Source organism: Indicator indicator, chromosome 1 (genome assembly GCF_027791375.1).
Source record: "Indicator indicator isolate 239-I01 chromosome 1, UM_Iind_1.1, whole genome shotgun sequence".
In the NCBI taxonomy this organism is placed as follows: Eukaryota; Metazoa; Chordata; class Aves; order Piciformes; family Indicatoridae; genus Indicator; species Indicator indicator.
Genome location: NC_072010.1, coordinates 23,882,790 through 23,908,419, shown reverse-complemented (window position 1 = coordinate 23,908,419; position 25,630 = coordinate 23,882,790). Strand labels below are relative to the sequence as shown.

The 25,630-nt window shown below is 47.5% G+C and overlaps 1 protein-coding gene across 1 annotated transcript; it reads right to left on the bottom strand.

Annotated features, from left to right (window-relative positions):
* Positions 1 to 8,837: 8,837 nt before the first annotated feature.
* Positions 8,838 to 18,309, bottom strand: ALOX5AP (arachidonate 5-lipoxygenase activating protein). Its single transcript, XM_054389660.1, has 5 exons — positions 18,240 to 18,309; positions 12,721 to 12,820; positions 10,693 to 10,763; positions 9,618 to 9,699; positions 8,838 to 9,000 (listed from the first exon to the last, which is right to left on the bottom strand). The coding sequence occupies exons 1-5, from the start codon at positions 18,307 to 18,309 to the stop codon at positions 8,838 to 8,840; spliced, it is 486 nt and encodes a 161-aa protein (XP_054245635.1).
* Between the last annotated feature and the right edge of the window lie 7,321 nt (positions 18,310 to 25,630).

Below are 25,630 nucleotides of genomic sequence, written 5' to 3'. Positions count from 1 at the left end.
AAAAAAAAAATCAACCAAAACCCCCACCAAGATTACAAACTTAAGCCTCTGTTTGGGAAATGAAATTGCTTTTTTGAAGTACAGCAGCCCAGGAGTCATTAAAACAACAGTGGGTGGGGTGAGCAAGAGGCAGAGTTTTTGGTCCCTGTAATATGCCTGGACAGAGCCTCCTGCATTTGTGAGCTGTGTCACTAGTACATCATGGGCAGGGTCTGTGCTGTCAGGCACCTGCAGCAGAAGTTGCAAGCTTGGCAGAATGCAGGTACAGCCATGTTTTTTGCACTGCATGGGATGCCCTGTCGATCCTACAGACAGTATGAGGTGAGAGCAGAGGGTGGGGCTGGCGTCTGGGTGACTGCAGTAACTCGCTGTGAATCAGGGGAAGGAAGCTCTCCCATGCAGGAGAGTCTCAAGACTAAGACATGAGCACAGCATTTACACCCCATGAGCTCCATGAATATATCTGGTGGGGGTCCTGCTTCCAATAGTGGGGATCAGAGAGCTGAAATGGGTTAAAATGAAGCCAAGAAAGGGGTGGGGGGGGTGGGAGGGGGGGGGGTGTAGCTCCCTGCACCGACTCATCAGGCAGCTCTGCCAGCAGGCACATTGACCAGCCAGAGGGATGTGGTGGGGATAACAAACATGGAGGGGGATGAAAGAGTGAGCAAGTGGGGCTGGCACTCTAGAGGATGCTTGGGAAACCTGGTGGGAGCAGGGACAGGAGGCACATGGGAATTCAGGAATGAGGTCAGAGCTGGGCTAAGCAGTGGGGTTATACCATGCAAATTATTATTTTGTGCTCTTCAGCACTGCCTCTGCTGAAAGCACATAGAGTGAGATACCTTCCAAGAAACCACAGTATTGTTAAACATAGCTCAGGACTGCACTGGAACTTAAACTCTGACAAATGACTTTGGTTTATGGCTGAAGCTGTCTGCTCTAAGAAAGGGAACTAAATCTGTCCACCAGCATCTGTACATCAGCAAGGGTCTGTGCTCCCCAAGGAGGTGTGAGAATACAAGGACTGTGGCTCCACTTGATGGGGATATGGTCGTTCCCTCCTGCCTGCTGAGGGCAGCAGGAAGGCTGGTGCTGTCTTTTGAAAGGAATTCCTTTGCGGGAGCACAAACAAAAAGCATGAAGCAGCTGGCCAGGAGACATCGTGCTGCTCTGCATAATCCCAGAGCACTGAGGGGGCTCTTGCTGGGTGCCCATCTGAAGTGCTGTTCCAAAAGCACAGAAAATAGTGTTTGGAGATGAAGGCAGTCACAGTGGTACTCGCTTGGGAAAACACAGGAAAAATAAATCAAGCATATGCTTGAACAAGTGGTGTCAAATAGCTGTGCAGCAGGTGGCAGCCCCTCTCCTGAGCCTCCCAAAGCATCCCCTGGCCGTGCAAGAGGTCACAGCATGCAAGAAGTCTCTGCAAGTTCACACATGGGAGGAACAACACTGCTGTAACCCTGAATTACCTGGCAATGCCAGGTAATTCATTTTTTTAAGTGAAAACCACACCCTGTTCACTCTCTGTGCCCCACATCATGGCTGGCCCACTCGTGTCTTGTCTCCTCCCCTGTGCACAAGCAAGAAGTGCTCAGTGGATGCTATCTGAGCAGCTCAGTAAGAAGCCAGCACAATGGCCCTGGAGCTCATCTGTCTGATGAAATCATCTCACAGTGAGAAGATCTTCACAGCTGAAATTGAAAAGTTATTTATTTCTCCTCTAAAGGGGAAACCAGCTTTCTGTAAAGGCTGCTTGTCCTTTAGGACTAGGAATCTCAGTTTTGCCAGCTTTCATGTCTCTACATGCCATCTGGGAGCAGGGAGATACTCTGGTGGTGCTGATGCCTTCCCTCCTCATCATGGCAGGTACAGCAACAGGCAGAGATCAAGCACCAGCTTGAGCTATTCTTCTCCACAGGACGTCTTTTTCTGGAATTCATGGCTGCCCTGCTAAAAAAGCATCTCTTTGCTGCAGCCAGTTAGTGGTGTAGAGGATGCTTCTCCATACCAATCCCCCAAGGTACTGAACTGCCTTGAGAGGAACCACAGCTAAGGTGTCTTGCACCCTCCCTGACATCATGGAGACATCAGTCTTCACTACCCAAAGGAACAGTGAAACTCATATCAGAGATGATCAGAGGGCTGGAGCACCTCTCCTATGAGGACAGATTGAAAGAGTTGGGGCTGTTCAGTCTGGAGAAAAGAAGGCTCCGAGGTGACCTTCTTGTGGCCTTCCAGTATCTGAAGGGAGCCTACAAGAAAGCTGGGGAGGGACTTTTTAGGCTATCAGGTAGTGACAGGACTAGGGAGAATGGAATGAAGCTGGAAGTGGGGAGATTCAGGCTGGACGTGAGGAAGAAGTTCTTCCCCATGAGAGTGGTGAGAGCCTGGAATGGGTTGTCCAGGCAGGTGGTTGGGGCCCCATCCCTGGAGGTGTTTAAGGCCAGGCTGGATGAGGCTCTGGCCAGCCTGATGTAGTGTGAGATGTCCCTGCCCATGGCAGGGGGTTGGAACTAGATGATCCTTGTGGTCCCTTCCAACCCTGACTGATTTTATGATTCTATGATTCTGTATATGTCTCCCAGCTGCCTTGAAGGGACATCACAGCTTCCAGGGTCTCTCACCCTCATGAGTGTTCTTATGTCCTCTGCAAGGATGCTGGAAAGCTCTGCTGGGCTCTGCAGCTCACCAAAGGGCTTTTCCAAGAGAATGCTCACCCTGCTCACTCCGGCTGGTACATGAGACCAATTTGAAATCACTCAGGGAATGGTTTTACCACTGTTCTCATCCTGTATTGCCCTTTCACTTACCAAGGCTGGATGATTTCAAAGCATTCTCTGTATGACTTAATCGTGCTCCCACTGTGGTTTGCAAAAGGCACAGCACTGATCTGGGCCAGTGTTCAGTGCATTGCAGCATTCCACCCCAACAAGACATTTGAAAGGTTTCTGTGGATGTTAAACCACCACTCTGATATAAGAAAGTCATCTCAAAGCAGATGAGAGCTGAAGCAGCTGCCCAAGAACAGCCTTTGCCAGCAGAACTTGCTCTCTTGGTCCTCAGAGACTTGTTTGGAAAGATGTGTAGCTGTGACTCAGTTCAAGCTGATAATACACAGTCTGATTTTGCAAGTTCTAGGAATTTGGAAATACTGCAGAAAACCCTTGTGGGTGGTGTGCTCGGATTTCTTATCCCCCTTGGATGTTACCTGCTTGCTTAGCCCCTGTGCTAACCGAGACTGCTTCCTCTGTGAGGAGTAGGATGGGGATTCTGCTTTAGGACAGGGGCTCCTACACGCTGGAATAATAAAAAAATATAATTCAATAGCAAAAATACGTCTGCTCAGAAGTGTGGATGTTGCTGCATCACCATCAGGCTTCAAGCCTCAAAAGAACGGCTCACCCTGCAGCCAGAAACACCAGCGTGCCGAGAGGGCTGCGTTTCCACTAGAGGGTTGTAGTGCTGTACGGAAGCAGAAGTGGTTCCCGTGGCAGGAATATTGTAAGCACTCTAGGCCTTTGTCAGCAGATCAAAAGCATCCTGTGATAGCCTGGCTTCCAGCAGCCGCCGCAGTCTCTGATGTATACAGCCTGCAAGCTGCAGGCAGGCTGGTGCCTGAGCAACCTGCTTCCCTGCCTGCCCTGAAAAGCCTCTTGCATTCACATGACTCAGCACCTACTATACATATACACACACACATTTATATATAAAAAGATATAGTTAGCAAACACTCTCTCAGACACACAGACTGTACATTTATTTGTGTACCTGAGATTTTGATTCATAAACAACCACAAGGCGTGGTGGCCTGAAGGGCAAACCCCCAAACATGCCCTGCAAATGTGTTAACCTGGACAGTTCCTGGGGTCCAGGTGGTCAAGGCAAATGTATAGCAGGTGTGATTAACATTGTAAGCTCCTGTGAGTGTGCAACCCTGGACACTTCCTGGGGTCCAGATGAACATGTACCACATGTCATTAACTTTGTAACACAGCTGTGAACTGTGTCTGCCCCTGGTCATGTTTGGATATGCCCCATCCCATAGGTCCAGTTATCAGGGTCCTGTGTTACCAAAGGGCATTAATTGTCTTCGGACAGTATTTAAACCAGCCAAGAAGTGAGGCAACTTGCCTTGTTCTCACCCAGACAGCAACAAGAGCCAAGTGCTGCCTGAGTAGCTGCTGAAGGACCTGCTCTAGCAGACCAGCAACTTCACCCAGACCTTGCACCTGAACCAGGGCAGAAAGGAGAAAAGCTCCAAGAGAATTTAATCCTAGAAGAGGCTGCAGCCCAGTGAATAAGCACACAAGAGAGAGGCCCTCTCTGAGCTGAGGGCAAGCTCCAGACCACGAACTGGGCATGACAAGAGAGAGGCCCTTAGCCCTCTCCAAGCCAAGGACAGCTCAAATCATAGCCACAGCATCTGGGAAGACACCAGACAAAGGAGCAAGTCGTGGGTACCCAGCCAATGTGCCATGGAATCCCATTTGTGGGAAAACCACAGATCACAGCACCTGTATGTACAGCTTGTATTTCTGTATTGGAAACGTTAGATCTGTGCTTAAATCGTGTAACTGTCTCTGTATGTGCAGTGTAAACTCCACAACCGAATAACTGAACCTGTGAATACTTATTTTGTAAATAAGTTACGGTGGTGCTTGAAGATACCACCACCAGGAAATATTAATTATAAAATACATTAAAGTATTCTTTTTTATTACACATGGTAGTGGCACGCCATCGTGAGGAGCCAGGGCACCCATGGTGAGCAAAGCCCACAGCCTGGCAACGTGGTGAGTGGGACAGTTAGGAGCATTGACACAACCGGTGGGATGGGACAGTAACAGCTGCTCACGTGCAGCCCTGCTCTGGGCAAGGACCTGCCATGCCATTTGGCTACACCAGATGCTGGTGCTGGTCATAGAATCAGAATCATAGAATCAGTCAGGGTTGGAAGGGACCACAAGGATCAGCTAGTTCCAACCCTCCTGCCATGGCCAGGGACACCTCACACTACATCAGGCTGGCCAGAGCCTCATCCAGCCTGGCCTTAAACACCTCCAGGGATGGGGCCCCAACCACCTCCCTGGACAACCCATTCCAGGCTCTCACCACTCTCATGGGGAAGAACTTCTTCCTCACGTCCAGTCTGAATCTCCCCACTTTCAGCTTCATTCCATTCCCCCTAGTCCTGTCACTACCTGATAGCCTAAAAAGTCCCTCCCCAGCTTTCTTGTAGGCCCCCTTCAGATACTGGAAGGCCACAAGAAGGTCACCTCGGAGCCTTCTCTTGTCCACACTGAACAGCCCCAACTCTTTCAGTCTGTCCTCATAGGAGAGGTGCTCCAGCCCTCTGCTCATCCTGGTGGCCCTTCTCTGGACACCTTCCAGCATGTCCAGATCCCTCTTGTAATAGGGGCTCCAGAACTGGACGCAGTACTCCAGGTGGGGTCTCACCAGAGCTGAGTAGAGGGGGAGAATCACCTCCCTTGACCTGCTGGCCACACTTTTCCTGATGCAGCCCAGCTGGTCTTGAATGGGGGGCCATCAGAGGTGACTTGACTGCCACTTCTGCCACCAGCCATGTCCCCACGTCTAGTGCAGTAGTGCCACTAAGTAGGTCCTAGAAGGTTCTTGTGTATATGATCCCAGTACACACCCATACATCTGTTACAATAGCCTATGTATTTTCACGTAGAACCATAGAAGGGTTTGGAGTCAAAGGAGTCTTTAAAGGTCATGTAGTCCAACTGCCTAAAAGGACCCTTGTGGCCAAGAAAGCAAATGGGATCCTGGGGTGCATTCAGAGGAGTATGTCCTGCAGATCGAGGCAGGTTCTCCTCCCCTTCTACTCTGCCCTGGTGAGGCCACACCTGGAATATTGCATTCATTCTGGGCTCTCCAGTTCAAGAGGGACAGGGATCTACTGAAGAGAGTCCAACAGAGACCTACCAGGATGATTGAGGGACTGGAGCACATGCCCTGTGAGGAGAGGTTGAGAGGCCTGGGGCTTTTTAGTTTGGAGAAGACTGAGAGGGGATTTAATAAATGTTTATAAATATCTGAGGGCTGGGTGTCAAGAGGGAGGGGACAGGCTCTTCTCCATTGCACCCTGTGATAGGACAAGGGGTAATGGACATAAACTACAGCACACCTCAACATGAGGAGGAACTTCTTCACTGTGGGGGTCACAGAGCACTGGAACAGGCTCCCCAGAGGGATTGTGGAGTCTCCTTCTCCTGGAGACTTTCAAGACCCATCTGGATGCATTCTTGTGTGACCTGTGCTAGTTTCTATGGTCCTGCTCTGGCAGGGGGGTTGGACTTGATGAGCTTCAGAGATCCTTTCCAACCCCTAACATCCTGTGATCCTGTGATTCTATGTGACCTTGTGTTTGTGGCTTTCTGAGTAGCTGATATGCAAAGTGCTGGCAATTGTAGTGCCTAGATCAGGATGGTTTTACCATCAAAACCAAAACCTGCAGTTGTCTAACACAGTGGGGAAAGCCCAAACAGCACTGATGTTGCCACTCTTTCATAGAAAGGCAAATGCAACCACAAGACTTTCCTGTAACATGGAAAACACAGTGTGACATTCACAGAGAATTTACATAGTGATCAATTTATGCACCACCTATTTGTCTGGTACTATCACCATTTCCATTTATAGATAGATGGAAAATAGATTTTTGCCTACATTTTAAACTCTGTCGTTATCAGAAAAGCTTTGAGGAAGTAAGTAGGAAATATTCTTGAAAAACAAATGATTACTGCAAAAGATGAACCTTGGGTCCCTCAGAAGATGACCTGATCTTACCTAAATGCAGCTGTGTGGAAACCAGCCATCGAGTCAACAGAGAGACCTGAGAGTGATGGGGTACATTGTCTGACCCAAAATAGAGATTTCAACCTTTATAGCTGGCTGGTGGAGCACCTCTTCTCATACTAGCAGGAGATATCTGAAGTTGGTCAAGTGAGCTGCTGCTTGCTATAGAGGACAAAAGGCACCAGGGGAGACTTGAATAGCTGGGGAGTGCTGCAAGGTAGACACATAGGTTTGGGAGAGCCACTTTCTGTAAGTGATGGTCTCCATAAGCAAGTTCAGACCTCTTGGAGACCAGACTAGCTGGAGAGCAGCAAGTGTGGTACTGGTGAATTATCTCCTCCTCTGAAATGGGTAATGAGGGTAGGAGTGTGAGCCTTTGCTGATACCAGAAGTGCAGAAGAGCTCTGTAACTCCAGGCCACAGGGGTTACCTCTCTCCTCCTGAGGTGCTGCCACCCTTTGGTCGGCTGATCTCTAGGGGTCACTACCAAGGATGAGCAGCTGCCAATGAGCTATGGAGAGAGAGGGTGACAGAGAAACATGGAATGAAGCAGGATCCGAAGTGTGTATTATAGTCTTTTAAGAAGGAAAGGAGGGAAGAAATGTAAGTGCTGGTACCTAGGAATAAGGTGTCTCAGCAGCTATGAGTTAGAAGGTCAGATACTTTTCAATTACCTGTTTAACCAGTGGGAACATTTATTAGCTAATCATCATACAATAAATGAGGTTTATTACTTATGGGGTTTTTTTTGGCAGTGCAGATGATCAGGTGCAGTAGAGAGCAGCAATGCACAAGTGCCTCTGGCCCATTGGGCAGCAACAAAACCCACCAGCCTTGGTGTGTTACGAAGACAGGCATCTTTCTGCACCTGCTTTTGTGAACAGCTCTGCAAATCCTCTTCTCATATAGCACAGAGTCTCCATCCCTCCCAAAGGAGTCATAAAATACAGCGTTATCCATCCTGCATGTGGTAATCAGACAGGCTTAAGAGCTTAAGCACCCTTATGGCAGCAGTGTTTAAAAAGATTGCACATGTCTGTTTACCTACCTCAGACCACTTCTCTAATCAAGCCACTCCTCAGTATGGACTTGTAGAGGCACACTGTTAGTGGCAGAGGCAGAAAATTGAGCTTGCTAATAGAGAGAGCTGTAAAACTCGTGTCCTTCCGAGGCCATGCCCAGGGCAATTAGCAGCTCACACAAAAAGCCTGGTGCTGCTTCCCTTGCCCTGCTCACCAGCCAGCTGCCGAGCCACAGAGCACTGGAATCATGCTACAGGCAAAGAAGATAGGAGCAAACAGATTTCATCCTTTTAAATCATTTTATTAAACAAAGCCAAGCAAAACAAAACCAACCCCACTGTCAATACACCAGCTCCACATTGATGCCAGACCCCTTTCCACAGCTCTGCGAGAACAAAGAAGGCTAAAGCATAAATGAGATCAGTGTCGGGAGCCCTACACACATGAATATTTATCAAGGAAGACCAGGAATGGGCCACTTTGCTGCCCTCCTGCAGAAGTGGCAGCATGGTCATCAACAAGTGGGAGAGAAAGGGTAGGTGATGAAGCTGGTCCAGATCTTTGCGTGGGCAGGGGCATGAGAGATGATGTGAAGGGCAATACCTGTGCATGAGGATAACTGTGGGAGTCATCAGTCAGGAACAACACTGAAAGGCTCCTGGGTTTTGAGACAAAAGCTAAGTACAATGCAGTCATGAAACAGGCACACAGTGTCCCTTGCAGTCATTCAATCAGCTTGCAAGCTGCATTTTAGGGAAAAAAGTCAAAATAATTAACTGGAAGTTGTTACCATTCCTTGGGTGTGCCGAGTGCTCACAACAAATCTTTCTCCTGAAGGAAGAAGCAAGGTTAAATCAAACTACAAAGCCATCAAGTACGAAATTTACAGCAATGTAAAAGGGTTAGAGGTTCATTTCTCAGTTGAATTACAGCTGCTTCTGGGTATCGATGTATTAAGCACGCTGACCCCCTCAGTGCTGTGGGGGGTTAGGGGATGAGCAGCAATGGAGAGATTGCACTGGTTATCGTTTTTATGTGTATTTCAAAGTCACTTCCAAAAAAGAAGATGAGATAGTAGTTGAGTATTCCAGCCAGGGACATGAGGAACAGGAACAAAATGATGCGCTTTCCAAACAAGTAGCCAGGAGTGCTGAGGGGACAGAAAGCAGGGGAAGCAATTCGTTAATGTGTGCCACCCCACACGAGAAGTCCTCAGACTTTGACCTCTGCTGTTGAAAGACCTCAGGGGCTGAGGTGGAAGGGATAAACTTTTGCTCTGTCTTGTATGGCAGGGCAGTTGCAAGCTATTAAATGTCATTTTCAGGATCCATGTGGGTTTGGATTTGTCCTTCTATGCCCAGCATAGGTTGATGCTTACAAAAGTGGCTATTCAGAGAGACTTGTACATCTTCTCAGCCATCACATGCTGATACAACCTTGTTCCACATGTGTAATGAGTTTTATTAATATAAGAGGACAACCTTGTGCAAATAGCAGCACAAACATTCAAATGTGTGGGTTTGCAGATGCTATGACCAGGAGCTGCTGAAGCAGCCACACTGTTCCTGCAGATCTTCTGACTGCACTGCACCTCCTACATATGCCACAGCTCCTCTTGTAAACCCAGAAGAGGGTGGCTCTCCTGTGCTACCCCATACAAGCATCCATCACAGACAGTGCCATAAGCCAGTGGCTGTGGAACTGGCAGCATGCAGACGCACTGCTGCTGCATCCTGGGCTTTGTAAAGAGGCTCTGCAAGTCCTTACCTCTGAGTCCTTTCCCCAAGGTAGCCCACAAAGTACTTCTGCCTCACAAACAAGTACATCAGGCCAGCAAAAGCAGCAGGAGCTGGGTAAAGAGTAAACAAAGGCATTACAAACACCAACCCATGTCTCACTGTATGTGTTGTCCCCACCTGCTGCCTGGACCAGACCGGGAAATGAGAACCTGCAGTCCTGGGTTATGGAATGAGTGATGGAACCAGGACAGAGACATTTGTGTGGGAAACAGAGCATTGCCTTGCCCTCACTCTGGCTTTTCTGAAGCCTTTGTGGGTATAATCCTGCCCACAGCTGTTCTCACTGCAGAGCACACACCTGTCTGTTGGAAACCTCACATGGGTCATGCCGGGCTCAGGAAGGAGGGTGCCAGCCCACACACCATCTCCACCAAAAATAAAAGGCAGCCAATAGATTGCCTTCTCCAGGTATAGATGGAGGAATATACTGTAGTCCAGTACTCATTTCTGAGCACATAAAAAGGGGCTTTTCCTCTTTTCTCCCTAATTTTAGCTTTCTCCATACCCGCAGGCAAAAGCCCTACTTCGGTCAACAAACTCCTCTCTTGCAGAAAGAATTGCCCCAGACTCCAGGAAAGTACTCATCCTAACTTTCAGACCACTCCAACTGCATTGAAAGTGATCATATTTAGAAATACAGATAAATACTTCTGGGCTGCCTTCACTGCTAGGAAGGGACAGCAGCTCTGGCAATTTAATGAAATGTCCATTTCCAGTCCCCAGGGTGAACGATGTGGCATCCAGAATCCAGGTACTAAACCCTCCATCCAAAACAGAGGCATCTTCTCTGTAATGCCTGTCTGTATGGGAAATGTCCCTGACCTGAACTGTCCTGAATCATGCCTGCAAAGACATATGATGGCACAAACCATGCCAGGAGTGTGCTGCTAACCGAACACCCTGTGCAGCTGCAGGACAGTCTACTGAGGCAGGCTACTCCACTGCGTGAGCATTTGATCCCTGGAACTGTAACTTCTGAAGCACTTGCCATCCCTTGCTGAAATCAGTGCAAGGCTGAAGGGAAAAACATAAATGAGTGTTACCTTGGCTGCAGAGAAGTCCAGCACACCAAAGCACAGCAAGAAACGTAGGGTATGCATGTCCACAGTTTTGGCTAGAAAGTAAATCACAGAATCACAGAATGGCTTAGGTTGGAGATCACCTACTCCAACCTTCCCACACATGGGCAGGCATGCCTCTCAACTAGACTCAGCTGCTCAAGGCCTCATCCAGCCTGGCCTTCTTATATAAATTTTACATATATATATGTGTGTGTGTGTGTATAAATATATATATAATTATTATCTCAGTTATCTTGTTATATAAATTTTACATATATATATGTAAATATATATATAATTATTATCTCAGTTATACAAACAGTAGGAAATAGTAGAAGAAGGTTCTTTCGCTCATCATGAATTCATTCCTCCAAAAGATTCTGAACCCTAAAAGCATTACTACTGAATTCCAATGTGTTTCCTATATCTAAAATGGGAAGGGCTTTTGCTTGACACTTATGGAATTCAGTTGTTATTTCTTGATAGATATTATAGCTTTCGTCATGGATGAATGATGCAAAAAAAGGCAGTGGTGTTTGCTTCCAAGAAAGCAAGATGAGACAACACAGGTACGGATACAGCTGTGAGTATATGGTGGTCATGATGACACATCATTGATCACAAAATCTGCAATGGTGGTGTCATTCTCACAACATTCCACAGGCTTTTTGGGGATTTTTTTTCTTGTTGTTTGCTTGGGTTTGTTTTTTTACAGAGGTAAACTGCTGATAAAGTGGGCATGAACATAGTGACATGAGCGTTTAAAATATATACAATTTTTTGTGATAGTTTTGCAGAATTACTTCATCTTACAACCAACTTAACACCAAAAAAATGGCCCTACATGACCATTATATATGACAGAGATCAGAACGTGGGGAAATGGAAACAAAATCAACCTGTCTTACCAGCAAAGGACAGTGGGGAGTGAATTTGGGCTGCACTCTAATGCTATTGCAGGTGGGCTCTTACCTCAGGATAGCAGGACACCCTGAACCTACCTGCAGCAGGCTGCTGCTGGGGGTGACTGCTGTGTCCACAGCAGCTGCCTGGCCTGCAGGTCTGTTTCTGTGTCCTCACCCAGACAAAGGATGCCTTTGTCCTGTCTGATGAGGAAACAAACTGCCCTGCACACATGCCTGGCACCTGTGAAAGCCACTTTCCTCCTCTAACCTGTTTGATCAAGGCACGTGTATAATAGATGCTGTGTGCTTTTATTGGTGTGGAATATCCTTGCAATTAAGTCGTATTAAACAAGTTAGTGGCATAGAAAGCTACGTGAAACCAATGAAAGGAAAACCCCTCAGCAAATTGGAGTGTCTGACAGCTGACATGTCTCTTTGCAGAGGAACAGGAATGATTTTCAGCTGTCTCCTTTGGCCAGGACTGCTTTCTGAGGGGGAAGCACTTCACCCTTGCCAGTGGATGCACATCTGTGAAGGGCATCACTTGGATGTCCCATCCAGTTGCAAACAGCACTTCATGGGTCATAAAAAATATTTTATGTTCTTTTATCTTCTGGGTTGGAATTAATTTTCCCCTCTTCTCTCCCTGAAAGGATGTCAAAGACAAAAGGTGGCAGACAAGTGAAGAGCCATGTGCTCAGGGAGCTGCCTGGAGTTCAGAGGCACAGGAGTCCATAAGAGCTCTGTCACCAACTTGCTCCTCAGCAGGTCAGCATCTCTGCACTACTTCTTTTCTTCTGAGCCACAGCACTCCTGGGACACCAACTGTGCTTGTATCACACTTCCAGTATTAGCTGCTGCTGGATGCATGGGCTGACAATGAAAGGACATAATACACCTGAGGGCAGCAAGTCCATTATAAATACAGCATCCACTGTTTCAGCAAACATACTGGAGGACCATGGGTTTAAATGCCACTGCAATGCACACAGCAATGGGTCTGCAGAGCAAAGTCTGCACCACAAAAGAGTTTGAATTAAACCCCAAAAAAAGAGACATGAACCCCACTCTGTCCTCACCAGCACATCAGGGCTTGCTTACTCACTTGGCAGTGTAGACACGGTCAAAAGCAGAGGATCCCAGCCGCTGGAGTCCCTTGCCGTTGCAGTGTTTGCTTTCATGCTCCAGTTTGCTAGCAAAAAAAGCTGTTAAAAAAACACAAAGTTGTGGGAGTACAGAAAGTATCTATGAAAGGCTTCAGAACAAGAAAGAACAGCAGGCTGCTGTTCAATAGAAGAATGACCTGATGATGAGAGGAGCTGACTGTGGTAAACAACTTGAAGTGTGAGACAGGACAACATTTACCTACATGCAAAATCAGCTCAGCCTGATATGGGAAGAAGACAACAATGGACAGCTACACATCAAAGAAGAAACTCAATTAGCAACAAGGGTAAAAACATGTTGGGTTATTGTTTAGCCTGCTTGGTTTTTCTATATAAACTGCTTGTTCGATGCCAATTAATGGATTCCTGCTACACCTACCTGGGTCCGTGCATGCTCTCCGACACAAAGTGTTTCATCTGAGATGTCATTTGGAGGTATTGCAGGAGCTGGGCTTTATGGACTCATGTGGCAGTTTAGGCTGTGTGCCTCCTCTTACTGCCACGTAAGCAATAAGGTAGACACAGGAAACGGCGTATTTCTACCCATAAATCCTGCCCCCTATCAATCCATCTGCAAAGTCATTCTCTGCCTCTTTCTTCCCTCTCTGCTCCCATGGCAGATGCTCTCTTATCGGGTATCTCAAGGCCTCCTAGGCCAGTCTAGGTCTAATGCCAGGAGGAGAAAGGGGGTGGAGCAATTTCAGACCTGGCCAGCCTGAGACTAGCCTAGCAGTGGAAGGGGGAAGAAACAGCCCTGGGGGTTTTGAGTATACCCTCAGGTGGGAGAAGGGAAGAATTGGGAGTTATGTAAGGGGCTCTGTATGCTTTGGGATATTCTTGTCACTATGCTTTGTAGTTTTCTCTAGTCTCACCAATTGCTTTTCCATTTAAACTTTCCATCACTCTCCGATCCGTTTGTGTGTCATTGTTTTGTCCCTCTCGGGGCAAGAGCGTCCGGGCTGGATGGCAGAAGAGGATGCAGGGTGCTGGAGGTACAGAATGTGGCCAGTGTGCACACTCACTCACTGAGGTTTAACCAAAACCTTCAAGTGCAACATGATCTGACCTCAGACATCCCCACATGTCTGTATGTGACTGGCAGCAGGCTCTGAGCCCTGCTTCATCCCCACACTGCACTTCTGCCAGCTTGCACCTCTGCCTGCTGCAGAAGTACAGCCCAGGTTCCATCCTTTGAGTTCCCAGTGGGAAAGAAGCTTTCCAGTCAGAGCTGCCAAAACCAGATTTTAACAGAGCAGAGAGACAATGGAGTCTCTTCTCTTTTAGTGATACTCATTTGCCAAACTAGGGACATTCTGCAGGCTTGGTTAATTTTCCAGAAAGGCCTATTGAAAACTTGGTCTCTGTATGTCTATATTGTGTATATTCTCCTTTCAAGCAGCAGTAATATGTCAGGGTGTTAGCTGTTGCAAAAATGCAGCACCTCAAGATAATGTATCATGCACTTAACAAACATATTATCTGATGACACCAAACCAGAGATCATCAGTCGTGTGTCCAAATACACCTGACAGACAACAAGCTGCAAATTCTGTGTTATCATGAATCCCATCTGGTTTAGAATATTAGCCAAATATATATGAAAAGATATTATTATAATAACAGAACATGATAAGCAGCAAGATTTTATCCTTGGAATCTGAAGTGTTATCTCTTTTTTTTTTCCCTCACTGGTGCTATAAGCATGACTTTTGTACTTCCACTGCCTTCATTAGATGTTAGATTTTTTTTTTTTGCCTTCCTTTTTCAAGTGATTCCCTGGGTACATACAGCTCTTCTCCAGAAAAAAGTGTGCTGCTTTAAGCCAGTGTCCCTGCTCTGAGCCAGGCTGCAGACACTCCCACTGCCACCAATACACTGCAGTGGACAGCTTTTGGAGGACCTGGCCCTGGAGAACTCAGAGCAAGCACTACCCAGTGGTGCAGCCACCAAGAGCAGTTAGAATTTCCATTCACCCACCACCCTGGTCTTTGACATGGGGCTATTAACCTACCTACAGAGTCTAAGAGGACCTAGCTGAAGGCAGATTTTTGTTCAATGCAAAGCTGTAGTGATGGGAAACCACTTCCTGCAGGTCCCAGACTGCATGGGCTCACTGAGGTATGTAGAATAACTTCTCCCTTCCTTTTAGCACGTATGTGAAATCACTAGAAGATGCCACAGCTTCAGAGATAGCCAAGAGTAAGTACTCTCTACATATCTCCCTCTCTGCTGCTGCAGGTTCTTCCACTTCCCAAATGCCAGCATTCCCAAATGCCACTGCAGAGAAGCTCTGTAATGCTGAAAGGCATCAGAATGAACACTGACATGTCCAATGTGACAGTAGTCACCAAGGACAAGACTTGGAAGTGCCAGTGGTGACACTTCTGGTGCATACCCTCTGGGGTCAGGGCTGGACAAGCCTGGGGGTACTTGGGTCTCCTGAGAAGGATTTGACTGTGGACATCCAGGCATCTGTCCTGTAAACTCTTGCTGTCTTTATGGATGCTTGGCCAAAAGCCTGGGCAGCAGGGCAAAGACCAGAGACAGGCTATCATGTATACTTGCATCATGGAGGAAGAGCAGGTTTTGTCTCACTTCACTTCTGAGACATTGAGGAATGCTGAAGAGATTGATGTTTGCCTTCTGTTAACAGCAGGTGACAGGGGGGAGATGAAAGAAAGGCACCTCAAGAAGTCAATCCCTCCCTCAGAGAGGTGCTGATCTTTCTCCATTGACTCAAGAAAGAGCTCAGGCAAACACTTTACCTGAGATGTCCACCTCTTAGCTAGCAAAAATTCCTGAGTTGATTACCACCAGCCTCTCAAAATGGCTGCATGGACCACATGGACCTTCAAAGTGAAGGCAGTGAATCAGAGGTGAACCCAACATTTCACTGTCATATGGAGAGGCAGAGCCTCCTTCTCAAGTGAACTTTTCACCCACTAAAGTGTCTTCCCAGTTCTGTCAACCTCACATATTCTGCAGGCTCTGAAAATCCTCCCCAAAGGCAGCCCAAGAGGTGGGTCTTGGCTTTCTGAGATTCACATCCAGGGTGGTCCTTACTGCAGGTCTGTGCTCTCACCTCAGCAGCCCTGGGCTCCTGTTAACCTGACATTGGTGAAAGAGGAGACTACAGTGCAAAGCAGCTTGCAAGACCACTGATATATTTCCCGCTCTTTATTCTGAACCTCAAGGCAAAAGCATAGTTTCAAAAGTTGTCATGAGATGAGTGAGTGGAGCAGGGCTGGAGCTGAGGGATTTAATTCAGCTCAACTGCAGGTGTTGCCCTGAAGCTCCAGGGCTACACAGGCTGTTCTGATCCTGAACCATTGCAGTCCCTGCTCTGGACAAGCTAATATGCAAGAGTTCAGTCCAAGCCTGGCTGTTTCACGAGTTCATGCCAACAGAGACACTGCACTCATGCTTTGACCTAGCAAGTCCTGGCAAACGTGCACATTGCTCCTTTTTTCTGTGGACCTCACCCTGCTTCCTTCACCCTGATCTGCTCAGCAATGACCACTGATGTGCCCTGAAAGCTGCTGAATTGCAGCCTCTCTCTGACGCAAGGACAAAGCTTAAAGCTACACATGTGACTCAGTGGTATCCAGCCACACAAATCATTCTGTAGGATGTGGAGATTCCCAAGAGAGAAAGACAGAATCATAGAATGGTAGGGGTTGGAAGGGACCTCCAGAGATCATCTAGTCCAACCCCCCTGCTAAGGCAGGTATGCCTAGATCAGGTTGCACAAGAACACATCCGTGAACAAGGTGACAGTAAATGGATGTCAGGCCTGGGCAGCACCCCAGCCCACTTCCAGTTTCAGGAATAACAGCACTCACCCAAACTGTTTTGTAATTCTGCACCAGATGCAGAAAAGCATAGAACCCCAAATTTACATGGTGCTGATTTCACATACTTAAAGACAGTCAAGCAGATGCCCAAGTGCTTTTCTGAACCAGAGCCATAGCAGGAGTTCAGTACAACTGATAGTCTTCGACTAGCATTTCTACTGCCTTAATAACTGCATTTGTTACAGGACTGCATATTAGTTCGGTCTTTCTGGCCAGAAAGCCTTGGGAGAGGAAATCAGATGATGCAAGGTCTGAAATCATGGTTTAGGGCTGTGTGCTACTCGTGCCTGGCATGCTAAGTCCTCTGCCAAGCCCGTTGCACTGCCCGTTTGCAGCAGTTGGGTCAATAATCTCACAGATGGATTTCTATGAGCGTGTCAGGCTGGAAGGCAAATGCCTGAGCTTCAAAGTGAGAGGAAAAACCCTTGTATATAAAATCATTCCGTTTGATAGCAAGAAATTTATATTTGACACATTTTTTTAATTGTGGAATGTGCTCTGATCAAAATGTGCCATATTCTGGTGATGCCACATGCCGTGCATTTGCCATAAACCAGCATTGGGTTAAACAATGTGGCATTTAGTGTCTATATAGAAATTAAAACAGTCTGCATCCCTTTTAAATTTTGCTCTCTAGCAGCCAGGCTTATGCTGAGGCTTCCACCACTTCCCCTCTCTGCAGCAGCCCAAGAATAGCCCATTTCCTAGGACTGAACACAGGGGTTGTGCTCAGTGGGAAGTTCCCATTCGTACCAAGAAGTCTTCACAGAAGATTTCCACCATTTTTGCAAGCCCCCCTATCCTACCACTGGCCCTCTTTGAACCTGGGTGATCTCAACACACCCAGGGCAGAACTCATTACCTTCTCTGTATTCTGGACAGAATTTACTGCTAAAATCATTAAGTACTTATGTGAGATAATGATACAATTTAAATCAGATTTGTGCAAGAGAGAAACTTGGTTTACTTCTAAAAATTTGAAGAATAGTAGGGACTGTAACAGTCTGAATAGCATCTAAAAAAAGGAAACTTCTCCACTGAAGGAAATGTGCAGTGTTCTTGCGACAGCAGTTAATTGAGATTAGCAGGAGCTGGAGATGCAGGAAAGCAGTAGAGGTGCCTGCCATCAAATAAACCAAACTCCAAAAAGCCAGGCTCCTCCAAGGAGGCAGGGTGGTTTTGCCCCTTTTGCCTAGCTCCAAACAAAGGTCTGACCCACTGCATCTCGCCAGGACTCCAGCCCCTGTCCATGGCAGCAAAGCTCTGGCGGTGGAGAGCAGCCCTGGCTACCCACATTATGGACTTTAGTCAGGAAGGGAGGTCTAAGCCACCAAATCTAAATGAGTACTGTCACAGGGTACCCCAGAATATTAGCTGACATATTTGTAACAACCTCACTCTAGAATGTCAGAGAGTGGGACCCTGCAACTGCCAAGACAGTGCCACAGTGGCACGCAAGAATGTATGCTTAGAAGATCATTTCTAAAGCCAAAGTCATGCCAGAGCACACATGCATTTATAACCAAAGATCAGGTATTCATACATCGCCTTGCACTCTTCTCAGCTCCCTTTAGACCTTAAATAAATACTTATTTTTGTCTTACCATTCTGGACAACGCTTATCAAGGTGACAATGGCAAGCAGGACAATGCTTCCCAGGGTTTCCTGGTCCATTCTGCAAGCAGGCTCCCAGGGTGGATGGTGCAGTCTGGGCAGCAGTTCAACCCTGCAAGCACAGAAGGAGGAAATGAAGGTCTGTCTTATCTTGAATCATGAAACACTTCCTATGGCTCCACAGGAGAGTGACATCACCCTCTACTTGGGTGCCTGTCAAAGCAACACAACCACAAGGCTGGCTGGCTGGTTGGTTCACACAATCATTCAGTCACTCACCATACACAGACAAAGCCTAGAGAAACAAGACATTATATGTCTGTGATCTAAGAGGATATGCAATGTGAAAATGTAACTATTGCACTTCCTGCACAGAAAGAAAACAGTAACCTTGATATCTAAATTATATCTGACCATTTACCCAGCTGTGTGGAAGAGCAGAATGGCTGGAAGTGACCAGGCAGGCTATCCTGTCTCGTGCATGTGCTTGACTACATCAAAAGTAGATGGGGGGAGAAATAACACGGTGAGTCTCAATAACACTACTGCTCTCAGACATGTGCCTTCCTTCACTGCATCTCCATCAATCAGCCTCACCAGTGAAGAGACTCTCCCTTTCCAGGTAAGAAGCACAAGCTGCTGATCCATCAGGCACATTTGAAGGGGCAGCACATACACACTGTGAGCTTTGCATGTGGGCTCAGAAATACGCCTTTCACTGTCAAAGATGGATCTTGCTTTCTTCCCCCTACAAACAACTCCCTGGAAGACAGAGACAGCTACCAGCATTCAGCATTTTACAGGCTCAAATTTCACAGTTGTACCCCAGTTTTAGTAGTTGAAGCCCAAAATGACTGAACATAAATGTCACACCATGTCCATGCCTTGACTCCTGTGACAGAGGTGGCAGGGAAGCACAGGCTGCAGTGTTGGATGGCTACAAAAGGTCCCACAGCTTGTGTCAGATCACTGGAAAGCATCCTCATGCAAAGTGCACATCATTTGTTGACTGTAACTGCTCTGCTCCATGTTGCCCATATGATGACAGTGAAAAGCTTTATGAATAATCCTTAACTTTAGCAGGGATGAAATACTATCAAAAGGAACATTTTTGCAAGACTGACCCCTGGACTTTTGCCCCTCCTGTCTGTACTCCACCACACACTATCCAGGTCTGAGTGCTGCCCCAGCAACCAAACCATGGCCACTTATCTTGTTACCTCTCTCTGGATGAGACACAGCCTGGTAGAACTTCTCAGTAGGTGCCAAGCTGCAAAACCCATCTTGTTCAATGGGAACACATTTACCTACATCAGTTTTTTTATCCAGTCTCCCTAGCATGCAAATTATTATTGTCTATACCACTAGATACGAAAATTTTTAGCTACTTTGGGTACAAGCAAATATATAGAAACATGATGGTTGAGAGGTAGATGATTAACATTGTGAGTTGTGACCTTCTATTAAGCTAAGATGGCTTTTTTTCCAGGATACTTTCCCTACAGTTCATATAGACACAACTGTGCAAGCAGCAGTGTCTCGGCTGGGATCTGACATTGTTAGGCCAAATGTTTATAATAGGACTGAAGTTCTCTTTTTCCCCACAAAATTGCCTTTTCTTACTTGAGCATCAAAGTTTATGTTTTGTGGTCTACTGACCATGGGATCATAACTGGTATTTAGTGAAGGTGTTTAATGCTAAGCTTCTACTAATCTCCTGAAGAGGAAAACCCATCACCTAAAAGCAGTAATGGAATTAGGTTAAAAAAATGAGCATTTTCCAAGTGGAGACCAGTGCCATAACTGTGAAGGAAGGACCTGTGCATGGACAGGATGGAGCTGCTGATGGGAAGGGGCAAAAGAGTTAGCACAGGTTCTCAGGGCATCCACAGCAGGACAACTTCCAGCTGTCCTCCCACAGCCGTCATTGATCCTTGTTTTCCTTCTGCCTGTTTTACACTGGTGTAAACCCACAAGGCAGCTTGAGGCTTGCTTTTACGAGTGGCAGTGAAAGCATATGAGCCTGCACTGAGATTTCCTCCAACTCACCACAAAAATGCACATACTTCTCTGCTTTCAAAGACTTCCCAAAAGTGGCTTCAGTTTGGCAGAAGTCTCCTGTTATTGGGGGTAGGAATCAGGCTGCTAAGGTCTGAAGTGGCCATAATGCCAAAAAGTCCGCAAAAACACCCCTATGTGCATGCCATGTAAGAGCTGGGCTGCTGGTGCCTTCACTTTTTCCCTTGTCTCACTCTTTGTTTTCTACCTCTTTGATTAGAAAAACAGCTCTCAGATTAGAATCAAGAAGGCTAGAAGAGACCCCAAAGATCATCGAGTCCAACCTGTCACCCTAAACCTCATGACTATCTAAACCATGGCACCAAGTGCCACGTCCAATCCCCTCTTGAACACCTCCAGGGATGGTGACTCCACCACCTCCCTGGGCAGCCCATTCCAATGGCCAATCACTCTCTCTGTGAAGAACTTTCTCCTCACCTCCAGCCTAAACCTCCCCTGGCGCAGCTTGAGACTGTGTCCTCTTGTTCTGGTGCTGGTTGCCTGGGAAAAGAGACCAACCCCCTCCTGGCTACAACCTCCCTTCAGGTAGTTGTAGACAGCAATGAGGTCACCCCTGAGCCTCCTCTTCTCCAGGCTAAACAGTCCCAGCTCCCTCAGCCTCTCCTCATAGGGCTTGTGCTCCAGGCCTCTCACCAGCCTTGTTGCCCTTCTCTGGACATGCTCCAGCAATTCAACATCTTTCCTAAACTGAGGGGCCCAGAACTGGACACAGTACTCAAGGTGTGGCCTAACCAGTGCTGTGTACAGGGGTACAATGACCTCCCTGCTCCTGCTGGCCACACTATGCCTGATGCAGGCCAGGATGCCATTGGCTCTCTTGGCCACCTGGGCACACTGCTGGCTCATGTTCAGCTGCTGTCATCCAGTACCCCCAGGTCCCTTTCCACCTGGCTGCTCTCCAGCCACTCTGACCCCAGCCTGTAGCTCTGCATGGGGTTGTTGTGGCCAAAGTGCAGCACCTGGCACTTGGACTTCTTGAATGCCATCATGTTGGACTCTGCCCATCTGTCCAGCCTGTCAAGGTCCCTCTGCAGAGCCCTTCTACCTTCTAACAGATCAACACCTGCTCCCAGCTTGGTGTCATCTGCAAATTTACTGATGATGGACTCAATCCCCTCATCCAGATCATCAATAAAGATATTGAACAGGATGGGGCCCAGCACTGATCCCTGGGGGACACCACTAGTGACTGGCTGCCAGCTGGCAGTGGCACCATTCACCACCACTCTCTGGGCTCGGCCCTCCAGCCAGTTCCTAACCCAGCACAGAGTGCTCATGTCCAGGCCATGGGCTGCCAGCTTGGCCAGGAGTTTGCTGTGGGGGACGGTGTCAAAGGCCTTGCTGAAGTCCAGGTAGACTACATCCACAGCCTTTCCCACGTCCACCAGGCTGGTTACCTGATCATAGAAGGAGATCAGGTTGGTGAGGCAGGACCTGCCCTTCCTAAATCCATGTTGGCTGGGCCTGATTCCTTGGCCATCCTTCAGGTGCGCAGTGATTGCCCCCAAGACAATCTGCTCCATAATTTTCCCTGGCACTGAGGTCAGGCTGACAGGCCTGTAGTTCCCAGGTTCTTCTGTCCGTCTCTTCTTGTGGATGGGCGTCACATTGGCCAGTTTCCAGTCTTCTGGGACCTCTCCAGTGAGCCAGGACTGGTGGAAAATGATGGACAGAGGCTTGGCCAGCTCATCTGCCAGCTCCTTCAGCACCCTAGGATGAATGCCATCAGGTCCCATGGACTTGTGAATATCCAAGTGACTCAACAAGTCTCGAACTAATTCCACATGGATTTCAGGAGTACAACACTGCTCCTTGACCCCATCAACCAGCTCAGGAGGCCAGTTATCCTGAAGTCCTCCTGCCTTACTGTTGAAAATGGAGGCAAAGAAGGTATTTAGAATCTCAGCCTTCTCCTCATCCTTAGTTACAATGTTACCCTCCACGTCCAATAAAGAGTGGAGGTTCCTCTTGCCCCTCTTTTTAGCATTAATGTATTTATAAAAATGCTTTTTGTTGTCCTTCACAGAAGCGGCCAGTTTAATTTCTAACTGTGCTTTTGCCTCTCTAATTTTTCTTCTACATGATCTAACAACATCCTTAAACATATCACTAGTTGCCTCCACCCCTTTCCAAAGGCGATAAACCCTCTTTTTTTCCCTTAAATCCTTCAGGAGCTGCTTGCTCATCCAGGCCGGTTGTCTTCCCCGCCGGCTCGTCTTACGGCATGTGGGAACTGCCAGTTCCTGTGCCTTTAGGAGCTCCTGTTTGAAGTAGGTCCAACCATCCTGGACCTCTTTCTTCTTAAGGGCTGTTACCCAGGGAACTTTCTGAATAAGTTGCCTGAACAACCTGAAGTTTGCCCTCCGAAAGTCCAAAGTGAGGGTTCTGTTACTGCTCCTCCCTATTTCCCTGCATATTGAAAACTCCACTATCTCATGGTCGCTGCACCCTAGACAGCCTCCAACCATCACATCTCCCACCAGCCCTTCTCTATTTGAGAACAGCAGATCAAGCAGAGCCTTACCCCTGGTAGGTTCACCTAAGAGCTGCATCAGGAAGTTGTCATCCATGCACTCTAGGAACCTTCTGGACTGTGTCCTCTCTGTTGAATTAAGTTCCCAGCAGATGTCTGGTAGGTTAAAGTCCCCCACAAGGACAAGGTCTGATGATCTTGAGACAGCTTCCAGCTGCTTATAGAATATCTCATCGGCCTCCTCGTCCTGGTTGGGTGGTCTATAACAGACTCCAACCAGGATGTCAGTTTTGTGCGGCCTCCCTCTGATTTTAACCCACAAGCATTCAACCCTTTCATCTGCAACCTCAAGTTCTGAGGCATCAAAGGATTCCCTAATACACAGGGCCACCCCTCCTCCTCTTCTCCCTTGCCTGTCTCTCCTAAAGAGCTTATAACCCCCCAGTGCAGTACTCCAATTGTGAGAATCGTCCCACCATGTTTCTGTGATGGCAACTACATCATAGTTCTCCTGGTGAACCAAGAGTTCCAGTTCATCTTGTTTGTTGCCCATACTGTGTGCATTGGTGTACATGCACTTCAGCTGGGCTGCTGATTTCACCAGTTTATGTGGTCCTCCCTCCTCTCCAGGGAGACTGGTTTCCACACCCACCCCCTTCAGACCTAGTTTAAAGCCCTCCCAATGAGTTCTGCCAACCCCAGTGCCAGCACCCTCTTACCCTTTCTAGATAAATTCAACCCAACTTGGTCCAGCAGGTCAGGTGCAGTAAGAGTTGCCCTGTGATCAAAGAAGCCAAAATTCCGCTGCTGGCACCATCTCCTAAGCCAACTGCTGATGGTGTGGGTTTTCCTGTTCCTCTCAGTGTACACCACTGCTGCTGAGGGAACTGAGCAGAACACCACTTGAGCTCCTGCCCCATCAATCGATTTCTCAAGGGCCTTAAATTCCTTTTTAATCCTCCTGGTGCTTTCCTAGCTCTCAATGCCTGCCTTGATGTTCTGCTCTACCTCTTCTGATACCTGTCTGTCCCCTGGCACTGCTTGGCACCACAAGATCTGCCAGTGGCATCAGTGCTGAGCCCCGCTCCAAAGTCATCCCTCATGTATGCTTGGAGGAAAACATGGCTTCACCCTCCTCCCTGGAAAAAAGCCCTCACCATGACATCAACTCCAGGGCTTGCTAAGCTGATTTCTGAGTGGAGAAAAGATCTTTCTCTGGTGAGAATCTGTTTGGTATGGCTGCCTTAAAGTGAGAACTGCAGGTTTGTGATGTTTTGGTGGGGGATTTTTAAGTGCAACATCATTCTGACAGTTCTGTCTAAGAAAAAGCAGATGAAACCGGGAGGGTATGAGAGACCCAGAAGTCTTATCCCTTAACAGAGTCTTAACAAAGTAATACTGTTGTAAACATAGCTGGATGAGCAGAAACCTCCTGCAGGAGAAAATACTGTCTTTTTTACCCCTTGCTCCTGGTGGAATAGCTGTAGAGTGGAAGGAGTGTCTGGCTTTTTTTTTTTTTTTTTTCAATTTGGAGAATTGCCTTGGCAAGAGAGGGCTAAAGTGTGGTCAAAATTATTCTGCAAACAGCTCCTGCCACATCTACACACTAAAGGTTTGCCTCTTCCCAAGACCTAAATATCTGGGCAGCTCTTGCCTCCCCTTCTTTCGTGGGAGACATACAGGCTCACTGTCTGGGGCAGGCAAAGCTGGCACCATTGGAGAACCCTGCTCATTGGGGAGAAACATCAGTGCAAGACATTTCTATCATGTCCCACTTGGCCATTTGAAATAGGGGATTTTCTCAAGTAGGAAAAAAAAACAAAAAGGAGGAAACAGAGCCTGCATCCACTGTAACCCCTAGTTGTGGTCAGTGCTCTACAGGCACAGTTAATTCTGTGCTTCAGCAGCTGCTGTCAGACCCCAGCCCTTCTGCTTGCTGCACTGCTATTTGACATCCACATCTTCCTGTCTGAGGAAGATAACCTTGACACAGTCAGCCATGCAGCTCATGAAAATGTGCAACTAGCAAGCCTTTCCAGTTGTGCTGAGAGGGTTCCTACACATTAATCTCCTTCTCTGGAAATCTTGAACAGCCAGTCAAAATAATCCTTTCTTAGAATTGCTTTCATGCTGAAGAGGAAAGGACTGGGAACACAGATCTATAAATATCTTTGGGGATGTTCATCTCTCCTCTCATGCACTCTGCTCAGTGCTTGGCTGCAAGGACTCCAGTGAAAGGGTCTCTTCTAATAAAATAACATCTTCTTCAGGGAGGTTCCTGTACATAAATGTCAGGCATCACAAAGCCATCATGCTTTATCATACTGCAACTGGACACAAGCCCCTTGGACTGGTTGGCATCACACTTTAGCACCACACTTTGCAAACTTAGAGCACTGCAGAACCCCCAGATACACAGACCATAGCCATAGGTGTGTGGCACTACATGCTGTCACGTTGCTCTGCTTCAGCATTGCATCCTAAAGCCTGACAAAACCCCAGAGGAGAGCACAAACAGAGCTGGGAATGTGAAGAGCAACACAAAGAAAAGGGCAATGCTGCAGGTTTTTTTAATGCTGTCTTCATTTTGCACAGCCAAATGAACGACACTGTGGGAGCAGTCAGAGTGCTGTCTCCAGAAATCTCCCATTCTCTACATTTCCCAGACTTCTTCCTTTTCATAACTGTCTCCACACTCCATCTGTACGAATTCAGCTCAAAACACAGCATGTGAAGACAGAGCCTGTAGTCTCTCCTGGCTCCCCAGTGAAGCCTCTTCTTCGGTCTCTGTGTTTCACCCACTGTCTCCCAAGTAAAATCTGCCTTTTT

Excerpts from the sequence above, each read along its gene's own strand:
- ALOX5AP (XM_054389660.1), bottom strand. The coding sequence starts at position 18,309 with ATGGACCAGGAAACCCTGGGAAGCATTGTCCTGCTTGCCATTGTCACC. Across the intron at positions 10,764-12,720 it reads GACCGTGTCTACACTGCCAA|CCAAAACTGTGGACATGCAT; the intron begins GTGAGTAAGCAA and ends TTTACTTTCTAG. Across the intron at positions 9,700-10,692 it reads TGGACTTCTCTGCAGCCAAG|CTCCTGCTGCTTTTGCTGGC; the intron begins GTAACACTCATT and ends CTCTTTACCCAG.